Genomic DNA, 12,295 nt, shown 5'->3' with positions numbered 1-12,295 from the left:
CAGAGACCTAGGGAAAAACGGGGAAATCTGTTGTTGGATACGGTCGGCTCATTTCTGATACCAATAGAAGTGAAAAGTCAATGTCCAGACAGTCCCCCACAGACGATACGAGACTTCAATTTCGGACAATTTCAGACGGAAGGGCTCAATTTGGTGTTCCCCGCAAAAGGAGACCAAATCTGACGGTACTGCGGCCCCATTTCTGCACAGCGTGGTAGGATTACGGACCAGCCTGGCTGCCCTGGACGCTACGGGAGCCAAGTTGCCAAGCAAAGATGGTCTAGCGGAGAACCGACGAAAAGACTGCCGGACTCAGGGGCTTACAGTTGTGGGCTTTCACCGACCTGGCCTCGGCGGGCTGAAGGCACTGGGGTAGATAATGACGCGGGTGCGCTCATCTCGCACTTGAGTCCTGCACTTTCTTCTCGCTTTCGCCGTCGCCATATGAAGGTCAGCACTATCGATCCTTGCTGAAGAGCTCGGATCATACAAAGGCGCAACCAGTCCAGAATTAGCCTCTCAGGTCACGGCGATGGCCTGTACTGACTACAATTGTAGAGTTTCGTCAGGATCAGAATGCCAGGCAACACGATGCTGATGGCGATTATTCCACGTCACCAACCACCTTGACCAGGGTGACGTGCTGGCCGGTGCACTGCAAAATCCGAATTTCATGCCCGCCTCGGAACGGCCGAAACGGCCGGCCGGCCGGACATCTGTTATACCAAAGGGCAGGACGAGGATTCGAGTTAGAAGCACAGATGTCGACGGTGAGGTCGCGTCGACCGCAACCAATAATCTACGCTGTCGAAAAGTCGAGCTGACTGGATTTCACGACGTGGTGCTCGACGACGCTTGCGGCGTTGTAAATAGCCGATCTTGTCGTTCGACACCAATGTCGAGTTCACCGCCCATCCAGGGAGCTGAGACAGGATGGTCAGCATTGTGGGTGCATCCAAAATGCCGAAGCCACGTTGCCCTGCGCAGCTCTTGTCCCTGAAGCGATGCTGCAGCTTGGCGATGAGCACATTGACGGATCCGCAATACTGTTCTGTGTAGGCTCCATACCCTTTCCGTGCACTCGGGAGGAGATGCAAATCAATCGTCAAGAATGAGTGTTCAAGGTCGCAATCAGGCGAGGGGCTTTGAAGGCAGACGGGCATCCGTCAGCCTGAGCGGTCGGCGTCGACGAGAGCAACCATGGTCTCAAGCAACAACCCGAACATTTATTTGTTGTCGAGCGTCCTAGATCAAGTGGCCGCTTCGAAGAAGCGGGGAGTCAGTACAACGAAGCGGTGAGAAAAGAGACCCCTTTTTGACCTCGTAGGGGAAGAAGGGATTGTTCGTAGATGGTGGAAGTTGTGCTGGCAGAAAGATTAGGCAATGCCAGCCATTTGGTCAGCATGCTTTGCGGAATGCTCATGGTTCTTCGGAGATGATAAGGAACGCAAGTGTATCGAGTGCCATTGTGAAGCCATCCAGACGCGACGACAGTGCAGTAGAACAAGACATGCACACGCCGCACTGTTATGAGGGGCAGCTTCCCCCAACCCGACGATTTGCCGGCTGATAACGACACTACGGGCTTTGGGCAACAGCGATTCCACACCGCACTCCCAAGACCCCACATTCTGTGTGTTGTGCACGAGACTGCACCGACTTTTGAAAATCAACTGGCCCTCCTGTCCTCCACTGCACATCACCTGCATGACGAAGACCCGGAAGCCTGACCAAGATACCCATTCTCTCGACACGATATCGCTCTTCTACTTTTCTCCGCTGACGAGGTAATCTACGCTCACTCGACTTTGATCCTTTGTCCAGCCCTCGACACCGTCCTGCCCTTTACCCCGCCACCAACCACCGCCCATCTCGAGCTGGGCCTCTGACTCCCAAATTCCCAACCGAACCCCTCCTGACCCCCTCCAAAAACCAGCCAAACGAAACCAAACCCCTCGACTCGACCCTGTAATGGCGTTTGAGTAGCTTCCTCGTCGCTTCTTCCTCTCGTCAACTATGCCGCATGCACGGCTTCATCAGCTGCCAGGTCAATAGCAGCTTCAAAAGCAACCAGCGACCCACCCCGCCTCATCTCGCTCTTCGCGCATCAGCAACACAACACGTATCTAAATATGGAGGCTCAGGTACGTCTGCATGCGTTCATATCGGCTTCTCCTTCGCTAGCCTCGCCAACGTCATCAGCCGCTTGCCGTATTCTTTGGGAAAAAAGGCACGGCAGACTAGACTCTGCTCCAAGGACACCTCCAACTCACCAGCAGAGACTTGGTAGTGATACCTCAAGTGCTAATAGACTGCTTCCCTACAGATCGAGAATGCGGTCGAAATCGCGTGGAGCCCCACTTCGGACCAGGCTCTGAAGGGACAGGCTTTCGAATTTCTTAACCAGCTGCGAACTGATCCCCAGGGCTGGCAAGCCAGCGCCAACCTCTTTGCCCGAACGCCCCGGACCTCCGAGGTCGTGCGCATGGTCTGCTTGGAAATTGTCAACAATGCGGTGCATACCCAGGGGCTCGACAGCGCCAGCCTCTCGTTCCTCAAGCAGATCCTCCTCGAATACGTTCGCCAGGTCTACGGCCAGGATCGTCAGGACCAGGTCGACCCACCCTCTCTGCAGAACAAGCTTGCTCAGACTCTGACGTATCTCTTTGTTTTTCTCTATGCCGACGGCTGGGAAAGCTTCATCGACGACTTCCTGGCGCTCACCTACTCGCCCAACAGCTCTCGGCAGGACAATATCTCCGGCACTGTCCTCTACCTCCGAATCCTGGGGTCCGTACATGATGAGATTGCCGATATGCTGCTGAGCCGGAACAGCAACGACGCCAAGCGAAACACCGATCTCAAGGACCAGCTCAGGGACCGTCATGTCCAGAAGATTGCTCAGTCGTGGAAGGATCTTCTTGTGCGCCACGCTGGTCAGAATGACCAGATTACCGAGACTATCATGAGGGTTATTGGCAAGTGGGTTAGCTGGATGGACATTGGTCTTGTCGTGAACCAGGAAATGCTCAACCTTATCCTCCCCGTTGTAGGAAGGAGTAACCCCGGCGGCACCGAGGACAAGGTCCGCGACGCAGCCATTGATGCTTTGACTGAAATTGTGGCGAAGAGAATGAAGGGTCCCGAGAAGATGGAGCTCCTTTCGTTCCTTAGCCTGCGGGACATTGTCGGCCAACTTGTCGCCAGCGCGCCCTTGAACGAACTGAAATCGACCCCCCAATACGATACTGATCTCGCTGAGGCTATCGCCAAATTGGTCAACACGGTCATGACTGATGTTGTCAGGGTTCTTGAAGACGGACAGGTCGATAGCCAGACCCGCAGCCGTGGCGAGCAACATCTTCACGATTTCCTTCCCTTCCTGCTCCGCTTCTTCTCGGACGAATACGACGAGATCTGCTCCACAGTCATCCCCTCGCTCACGGACCTTCTCACGCTTCTGCGCAAGGCCGGCACACTGCCGCAGAACTACTCTGAAATGTTGCCGCCCATTCTCAATGCCATTATCCGGAAGATGCGCTATGATGAAACCTCCAACTGGGGTGCTGAAGACGAGCAGACGGATGAGGCCGAGTTTCAAGAGCTTCGTAAGCGACTGCAAGTCCTGCAAAAGACTGTCGCCGCTGTTGACCAGAACCTCTACATTGATGTGCTGAGCAATCTTGTGGCTGAGACGTTCCAGACCCTTGACCAGCGAGGCGAGCAGATGGACTGGAGGGATCTCGACCTGGCTCTGCACGAGATGTATCTCTTTGGCGAGCTTGCCTTGCCGAACCAGGGGTTGAGCTCGAAGAACCAACCTTCCGGAGCCGCAGCTGAGAGGTTAACCATCATGATGAAGAAAATGGTTGAGTCGGGTACGTCAATGTCATATCGTCGGTGACAAACCCACATGCTAACTAGGCGTCCACAGGCATTGCTAGTTTCTCTCATCCTGCCATTGTGCTACAGTATATGGAGATCTGCGTACGATACTGGCAGATCTTCGATGCTCATCAGGAGTACATCCCGCGTGTGTTGGAGAACTTTGTTCAATTAGTTCATCACAGCCACGTCCGCATCAAAACACGATCGTGGTATCTATTCCACCGCTTTGTCAAGTTCCTCCGAGCGCAGGTCGGCAATGTGGCTGAAACGATTATTCAGTCCATCGGCGATCTGCTCCCCATCAAGGCCGAAGTGACAGAAAATGACGCTGACGATGACATGTCGTCCGACGAGTCGGATCACTCGGCCGATGCTCTCTTTACGAGCCAGCTCTACCTGTTCGAGGCCATCGGATGCATTTCTTCGACGGCAGCCACTCCAGCAGACAAGCAGGCGCTCTATGCTCGCCCTGGTGATGGATCCCCTTGTTCACCGACATTGAGAACCACCTGCCCCAAGGCCAAGTCTGGAGACGCCCAAGCCCTTCTCCAGATTCATCACGTTATCATGGCCCTTGGTACTCTAGCCCACGGCTTCTCTGACTGGGTCCCCGGTAGTACCGCGGCTCACCCTCGCCCGCCTCCCGACAAGCTTGTGTCTGCCGAGTTTTCTCGTGCGGCTGAAGCCATCTTGATTGCGCTTCGGGAGCTCAACAGCTCTGCCGAGATCCGCACTGCGTGCCGTTCCTCTTTCTCCAAGCTTCTAGGAGTTCTGGGCGCTGCTGTACTGCCTCAGCTCCCCCAGTGGATTGAAGGGTTCCTCGGTCAGAGCTCTTCCAAAGACGAGATGGCCATGTTTCTGCGCCTTCTTGACCAGGTCGTGTTCGGTTTCAAGACGGAGATTTATGATGTACTGAACATGCTGCTGACCCCGCTGCTGCAGCGGATCTTCACTGGCCTCTCAGAACCCATCAATGGCACCGATGACGAGATTCAACTCGGAGAACTGCGCAGGGAATATCTGTCATTCCTCCAAATCATCATGAACAACAACCTCGAGTCTGTGTTTATCAGCGAGACGAATCAAGCTTTCTTCGAATCTATGATCACATCCGTCATCTCCCTTGGCCGGACCATCGAGGGCAACCTGGGTCCGAGCCGCCTGGCCATTGGCGTGCTGACGCGCATGGTCGGCGTCTGGGGTGGTCCTGACATCGCCACAATCTCGGCCAATCCCACAGCGCCGACAGGCTCGCCGAACCCGACTATCCCCGGCTTTGACCGCTTCATGATCGAGCGCTTCCACCCGCTCTGCTGGGAGATACTCCGCGACCCGCAATTCAAACCCGTGACGGACGCACAGAGCAAACAGGTCCTCACGGAGATTGCAGCACTGGAGCAGGTCATCTATACAAAGACTGGGGACATGTTTATCCAGAACCTGCAGTCTTCGTTGTTTCCGCACCTGGGTATCGATGGATCGGAGTTCTTGAGGGCCATGACGACGTCGACGGAGAAGAAGACGTTCGCCAACTACCTGCTGGCGTTATGGAAGAGCTGGAGGTGACCAGGGAGGAGAGCGCAAACAAGCATGATAGGTACAGTAGGGTGGGGTAACCTAGGATGGCGAAACTGGACGAGTCGTAGCTTGGATGAGCCAGACGACAAGGAGATATTTGAAGCCATCGCCACCACGGAGGTACATTGGCTGGCTAGACCTTTTGGGGACGATTACGGACTGTGGTGATAGAGTAGATACTGCCCTAGGCAACAACACAACGAAGAAGAAAGAAGAAGAAGCAGAAGGAAAGAGGGCGAACTGTTGTCGTAGCACTGCCGTGACTACACTCTTGCGGTGTTAGATGCTCGCGTCAGGATTTCTGTGAATGCGCCGCCAACACAACGACGGGTATGCATAATCACGACACAAAGCAATGGTCACCTCGAATACCTTATCATTCAATGACATCCCCGACTCTAGATACTACCGCGTGGAGCAACACCAGCTACGCATCAAGACCCGAGAAGTACCCCGTGCCCGTCACCGGGGCGCGGTTCAACTTGAAGTGGCCGGGCTGCAGTCTCTGGAAGACGCCAGTGACATCATAGGTCCTGGCGATGCTCTTCAGCCGGGCGGCGTTGGCGGCGCCGTAGCCCTTGATGACGTCCTGAAAGGCGCTCGCGTAGTTCATGTAGACGTAGTCGTTCTGCAGGCCGAGGGCCTTGGCCTCGGCCGTGATGCGCGCCAGCACGGTCGAGATCATGGCGTAGATGGCGGCGTCGCCGGCGGCGTCCTGCCACAAGCAGGCGACGTGGATCAGGTAGAGGGGCCCGTCGGCGGCGTCGAGGCCGAGCGGGTTTCCGCCGTTGGCGCGCATGCGCGCCATCTGGCCGGTCGTGATGGCCTGGAAGATCATGACGGGGTTTGGGGCCGCCGACGCCTTCGGAGGGCCGGGTACTCCTCGTAGAAAATGTCGCGGGCGAGGCGCGCGATGCGCGCGTCCGCCTTGACGGTGAGGCCGTAGTAGATCTCGCGCAGCCCCGACGGGTTGCCCGCCAGGTGGCCGTCGGTGTAGTCGTGCAGGAACTTGTTGCCGGTCGTGTCGGCGATGGGCGTGATGGCATTAAAGGCGTCAAAGATGGCGGGCCGAGCCGCCGTCGGGCTTGGCGTACCAGAGCTCCGTAGCCGCCAGCTTGAGGCCGCTGTTCTTGAGCCAGGCGACCCAGAGGCCGGCGTTGGGGTCCTGCGGCGAGTCGGTCACCATGCCGGCGAAGGCGTCGACGACGGCGTCGAGAGCCGGCTCCATGAACGTCTTCGTGCCGCCCCACAGCTGGCCGCCCGGCAGCGGGATCGTCCGGAACGTGAAGTTGGTCACGATGCCAAAGTTATTGCCGCCGCCGCGGAGCGCCCAGTACAGGTTCGGGTTCTGCTTCGGGCTCGCCGTGAGGATGATGCCCGTGGCGGTGACGACCTATGGGCAGGGTCAGATCAAGTTGGTCTCGTGTTGAGAGTGGCAGCATCACACGGTGGTCCATCTTGGGAGGTACATACTTCATAGCTCTCAACATTGTCACATGCCCAGCCGTGAAGGTTGGAGAAGAACGAGATGCCGCCTTGGGGCCATGTTAATCATCTGAACGCTGAGCTTGCTGAAGCATCACACTCAACTCACCTCCGAGTGAAAGACCCCCAACGCCAACGCTAGACACGCGGCCGCCGGTAACGGCCACGTCTGACTTTGAAAGTTTCCGGTACACATCGGACCACTGGTTGCCCGCTCCGATGAGTACCGTTTTCTTGTCACTTGAAAGCGTGACCTGGTTGATCTTCTCAAGCGACACGGTGATGCCACCCTCAATGCTGGACGCGCCGGCAAAGGCGGCATGGCCGCCACTCTTGACAGCAAAGGGACATTGCGTGAGTCGCGACAAGAGGACGAGCACAGAGACGGCTGATGGGTTGGCCGGCTTGAAGATGCAGTAAGGGTTGACTTCGCCCTGGTTCTCAGACCAATAGGCACCTGTGAAGCTCTCATAGGGAGCCTCACCTCTGAAAAGTACAGAATCACGCCCAAAGGTGACAGACAAGGAGAGGCACTGTTTACTCGGTGTCAGTTCAGAGCAGCATGAATGAAAAACAGAACTGTCTGCAGGGGTAGGCAGCGAGGTAACAAACCGCAGCAGCGCAGGGAAGATTGGCGGAACGGCGCTCCACGAAGTTTGACAGCTCCGGGAGATCACCGACGTTGACGCCGAGGTCCAGCAGTTGTTGGGTAACATTGAAGTCCGGAGACTCAAGGGCCTGGGCCGCGGCGCCAATGGCGCTCAAGGAGAGGGAAAGGATCAATCGAGTGGCAATCATGATGAAACACAGGGCTGCCTTCTGGATGGGTGGAAGACAGAAGATCGAGACCACAAGGAGAGGGGTAGAGAAAGGAGAGAAGGAAGCGAATGTCTTGTCAAGGGGGGCATGTTGGAATAGCAATGTCTTAAAGAGGTTGATGAGACACCTGAGGGAGCCATGCTCGCCACGCAAGGCATGTTCATGGGCGAACTATCGATGCCGCAGTTGAGCTTAACTGCATGAGACTACCAACCCATAATCCCGCCGGAGCCGAGATGACAGTGAGCTCGGTTGTCAGTGCTAAAGAATACGCAGCGAGGTTCGTGGGCTCCTCCGCCTCCAACCGGAGGAAGTCAACCCTTGGCGACAGATGGAAGCACATGCTTGCTCTTCTAGGAGACCTCACTTCCTTCGAAACCTGACAGACTTGTTGGCTGCGGTCAAAAAGTCGAGCCCACCTGCTGGGTTCAGGGTTCAGGGTTGAGCCCCCTTTCAGGGATCTAAGGTTTTGCAAGGCCATGATTGGATTCGAAGAGACGTCGGTTAGCAGTGGCCGTGGGGGAGCGAGACGATCAACCCGGAGTCTCCTTGCCGGGAACCCTGTGCTGTGAAATGCTCCTGGGCCAGCCCTCTTTTGCGTTCATTGTTGGTCGTTCGCCCACACGAAAGCCCTACTACCCGCACGAACGGGCCGTCACCGTCCTCCCCGCCAGTAGCGCCATGGTGGCGAGGCAATACGTGTTGTGCCATTCCCTGGGGTCAAAGTCCACAAAAGGAGCGAGATCAACACAGCGTTCTGGATGTCGACGGGAGACAGTTGAACGTGCGCCATCATTTAGTTGTACAAACAGACAGTATCTCCGAAGTTTACCTGAGCACATGTCTTTTATTTTCTGGCATACGCAGTAGGGTATAGTAAAATCGACGTTCTATCAAAGCACGGCGAAGAACGGCCGATGCAGCCACCAGGAACTGTGTTCGAGACTAGCACCGACTAGCGACGAACAACCTTGATGGTGGCGTCACCGGCTCTTCCATGTGGTACACTGTATACGAAGGAATGCTAGAGTAGCTGCCCCTTCCAGTCTGTCGACATGGTGTTGACAGACGGCAAGCTGCTTATGAGCCTCAATCCTACAATGCCTCGCTTGCCCCTCGTTGCAAACTACGTCTCGGCATCAGAATAGCTTCCAAACATGCCAAACATACCTACGGACCATGAACATACTCAGGACGTTACTTGGATGCTGGTTAAATATTCCTTATCAGACAAAACAATGTTACGATGTGACCAATTTACCAATTCAATTTGCATCCTTCCACATGGCAATGGCGAACCGAGGGCCCAGTCCGTCGGGCAGGGTCCCCGGCACATGCAGGTCGAAGGATGCAGTGCATGAAGAGTGTGACGAGAACAACGGATGAGGCAATGTCACCGGCATTGTCCTTGGGCCAAGCCAACCTACAAACGACACAGTGTAGGACAGCCTAGACTTAACCCATGTCGTCCTGGCATGCAGCCTACGGTAGGTAAGAGATATAACCTTTGAAGAACGATGCCCCCGAGGTCTTCCCTGTGGCCCGCAGCTGGGCCGCACTCATGCCATACAATATGAACTGAAGGTTGGTCCTTCTCGTCCCGATACTTCGGAACCCAATACCTGCCCAGAGTTCCGGCTGCGGTCTTCAGAGGCAAAACGAACATCATGTCTTCAAATACGCTAGACAACACGGCGCTTCTGGCAACCGGTATCTGCATGGTCACCCTGACCAGTGCAGTCTTTGGCTTCAGACTGGCAACCAGCCTGCTCGAGCGCAGGCATCTCGCTTGGGAAGATGGCTTTCTCATCGCGGCGTACATTGTATTCTTGGTAATTTCCATTCTTTACATGTTGGCAGGGCCGACGATATTCAGGCTCGAGGACCTCGCTGCTGGCAGGATACCGATGTACGCGACAATCTTGGAAGACAGTCTGAGGATCCAGAAAACATTCTTCGTGACCACTTCGGGTCTCTGGATCAGCCTGTGGCTCGTCAAGGGGTCCCTCCTCGCAGTTTACAAGAGGCTGATGGTCAATCTACGCTTGTTCACCATCCTCTGGTGGGTAACCGTTGGGATTTGCATTTTGGTATGGAGCCCCCGACTCAACACTGTGCTCCGCCCGACAGAAGAGAGATACTGACGTTCGTGATACAGACTCTAGCAGGCGCCATCACTTCGTCGATGCTGTCTTGCTCCAGTATGAAAGCTTGGTTCACAGCAGGGGCGTGCGGTACGCAGCGCGACATTGAGGCGGCGTATATCAGTCTCTGGTACTCCTATGCTGTAGACATACTCACAGACATTCTTGGTGAGAAAACCTTGCCGACAAGAAAATCCAACCAATGCACCCCTCTTTCTCTCCCTAACGCCAGCGTGTAGTTATGCTTCTGCCCCTTGGCCTCATTCGCAACCTCCAGATGAACATGTCTCGCAAGCTTAGCATAGCGGGCTTGTTCTGCCTCGGCTGGGTCTGCGTCGCCGTATCGACCATTCGCGTCGCCTACCTCGGGCGCAACGCAGTCGAGGGCTCGTCATTCAAGCAGCCCGCAACTTCGTGGCTCGCGCTGTGGGGGATCGTGGAGTCGGCAATCGGTATGCACCCCTTTGATGACCCTATTCTTCCCTCCTTGACGTCTTCCATGCTGACGAGTCAATTCCGCATCACAGCCGTCATCATCGGGTGCGGGCCTGGTCTGTTCCGCAAAGCCAAAGCTGTCTCGAAGAGCAGAAACAACTATTACAACATGGGGGTCCCAGGCAGCTCCAAGCCAAAGTCCAAGTCTGCCCACGGAAACGACATCGACATGCAAGCGTATCGAAATACTGTTCAGATAAACAACGACACTAGCAGTCAGGAGGAATTGGTTCACATGAGAGGGAGGGATAAGATCGTGGTTACACAGTCTGTCATGGTTAGCTCGAGTCGGGGGGACTGAATGCGATTTGTTCTGGCCGCACAATGGCTGAATGGACGTCGGACTGTACAATGCAGGAAATCGAAGAACAATCATCCATGATCTTATGTCGCCAACAATGAGCATGTCCGATGGCCGATTCGTTGAAAACCACCTTCGCACTTGTTGGTGCGTTCAAGGCTCTGAAGGAGGAGCCAACTGCGCATCTATCGGCAAGTATTTCCGGACTCGTGTCAGTGCTGCCTGACTGAGGGATGGGTCACAGGTCAGTGTATCAAGAAGCCGGTGCCCGTAGGCGCATTAGCTGCTGTTCATGTACCAATCGCCATGCATCCAGTCGTGTTCGGCATGTCCGATTCGCAGGTGGGTTGAATGCTCAGCCTGAACAGCAGTCATCAGGCTGCAGGATCTCGTCGAACGAATCCTGTTGGGTTCCTTTGAGGCCATCCACGTGGCAACGAAACCCCGATGATGTTGAGCTGCTCCGAGGATTGATACATAGCCCCAGAGACACTGTGACCGACAAACCTAGCATAAGATTTCTGCTCTTTTGTATTCCTCGTAGCTTTTCTGAAAAAGAAGAAAAGACCACTTGAGGTCAGCACTTCGAATACCTCGTCGAGCAATGGCGGAACCATCAACCAGCATCACCGACCTTGCGCCCATAGTAACAGAGCATCTACGATATTTTCAAAGTACCATCAGCGGCCTCGAGAAGCGCGATCCGAAAACTGCCACAATCCTCCGAGACCTGGAGGCCGCCGTCCGTGCCGCAAACACCACGCAGCGCATCTTGCGGGAGATCGAGCTCCCCCACGATGAGCAACTGTGCACGCTCCATGCTATCTGCGCCGAACTCGTTGACAATGTCGGGCTCCAGCTGAGGCTCATTCGAAAACGCGTGTTCTGCTGCGCCGTTGTCGCCGAAAAGTATCCCCTGTACCTCGCCAAACTGCGGAAAGACCGCCCGCTGGACAAGATGCGGGCTGATCTCAGGGAGTGCGAAAACAAGATCATTGCTCGACTGACAGTATTGCTGGCCGAGGCAAGGAACGATGCCGCGACTTGGCGGCAACCGGCGGAAGTAAGCTCTGCTCGACGGCGTCTCCAGCATCACGACTCGACCGAGTCCATCCGCAGCTTGGAAACACAGATCGAAGGGTTGGAATCGATCATGTCGAATGAAGCAAGTCCCGATGGAAATCTTTTGGAGGCCCAGTCTATGGATAAGACAAGGTCCGGGGTGACATTGAGGTGGCCTCTTCTCTGGCCGTGGCCGCAGAAGGTCACGGAACAGAATGAATCAGTGAACATAGTGCAGGATGAAAAGGAGCGAGACGAAGACAGCAGCGCCTACTCTTTGCGGCCTTCGTCGGAGCCATCTGTAGTGAGTACTGCCAAGGAAACTCTGCCCGCGGCTACACATTGGACGTGACATGGTTTCGCCTCTCTTTCGGTCGGTTGGCCGGAGGCATTCACGATCGCCACTGGGTTATCATTACATCACACTACCGGCATCGACCGTCCCAAATCATTGACTTTCACTTGCATATCGTTCTTCTCTTAGTAGCTCATTCTGCACTGCTGACGCCGACTTACTCCTCGC

At 55.4% G+C, this 12,295-nt stretch overlaps 4 protein-coding genes across 4 annotated transcripts; 3 read left to right on the top strand and 1 right to left on the bottom strand.

Annotated features, from left to right (window-relative positions):
* Nucleotides 1–2,132: 2,132 nt before the first annotated feature.
* On the top strand, nt 2,133–5,454 carry VDBG_02585 (KapM; the record flags this gene model as incomplete). The annotated part of the gene is made up of 5 exons (XM_003006400.1): nt 2,133–2,144; nt 2,185–2,211; nt 2,327–2,790; nt 2,836–3,878; nt 3,935–5,454. The coding sequence occupies 5 exons, from the start codon at nt 2,133–2,135 to the stop codon at nt 5,452–5,454; spliced, it is 3,066 nt and encodes a 1,021-aa protein (XP_003006446.1).
* A 439-nt stretch (nt 5,455–5,893) lies between these two features.
* Nucleotides 5,894–8,251, bottom strand: VDBG_02584 (FAD binding domain-containing protein; the record flags this gene model as incomplete). Its single annotated transcript, XM_003006399.1, has 6 exons — nt 5,894–6,328; nt 6,611–6,859; nt 6,940–7,001; nt 7,061–7,484; nt 7,564–7,842; nt 7,985–8,251. 6 exons carry the CDS (start codon nt 8,249–8,251, stop codon nt 5,894–5,896), a joined length of 1,716 nt encoding a protein of 571 aa, XP_003006445.1.
* A 1,186-nt stretch (nt 8,252–9,437) lies between these two features.
* On the top strand, nt 9,438–10,710 carry VDBG_02583 (conserved hypothetical protein; the record flags this gene model as incomplete). Its single annotated transcript, XM_003006398.1, has 5 exons — nt 9,438–9,586; nt 9,647–9,836; nt 9,929–10,082; nt 10,154–10,366; nt 10,442–10,710. 5 exons carry the CDS (start codon nt 9,438–9,440, stop codon nt 10,708–10,710), a joined length of 975 nt encoding a protein of 324 aa, XP_003006444.1.
* A 604-nt stretch (nt 10,711–11,314) lies between these two features.
* VDBG_02582 (predicted protein) lies at nt 11,315–12,124 on the top strand (the record flags this gene model as incomplete). Its single annotated transcript, XM_003006397.1, has 1 exon — nt 11,315–12,124. The coding sequence occupies one exon, from the start codon at nt 11,315–11,317 to the stop codon at nt 12,122–12,124; it is 810 nt and encodes a 269-aa protein (XP_003006443.1).
* Between the last annotated feature and the right edge of the window lie 171 nt (nt 12,125–12,295).

Source organism: Verticillium alfalfae, genomic scaffold, assembly GCF_000150825.1.
Source record: "Verticillium alfalfae VaMs.102 supercont1.3 genomic scaffold, whole genome shotgun sequence".
In the NCBI taxonomy this organism is placed as follows: Eukaryota; Fungi; Ascomycota; class Sordariomycetes; order Glomerellales; family Plectosphaerellaceae; genus Verticillium; species Verticillium alfalfae.
The sequence above is the reverse complement of the archived record's forward strand: the minus strand, read 5'-3'. Positions and strand labels throughout refer to the sequence as shown.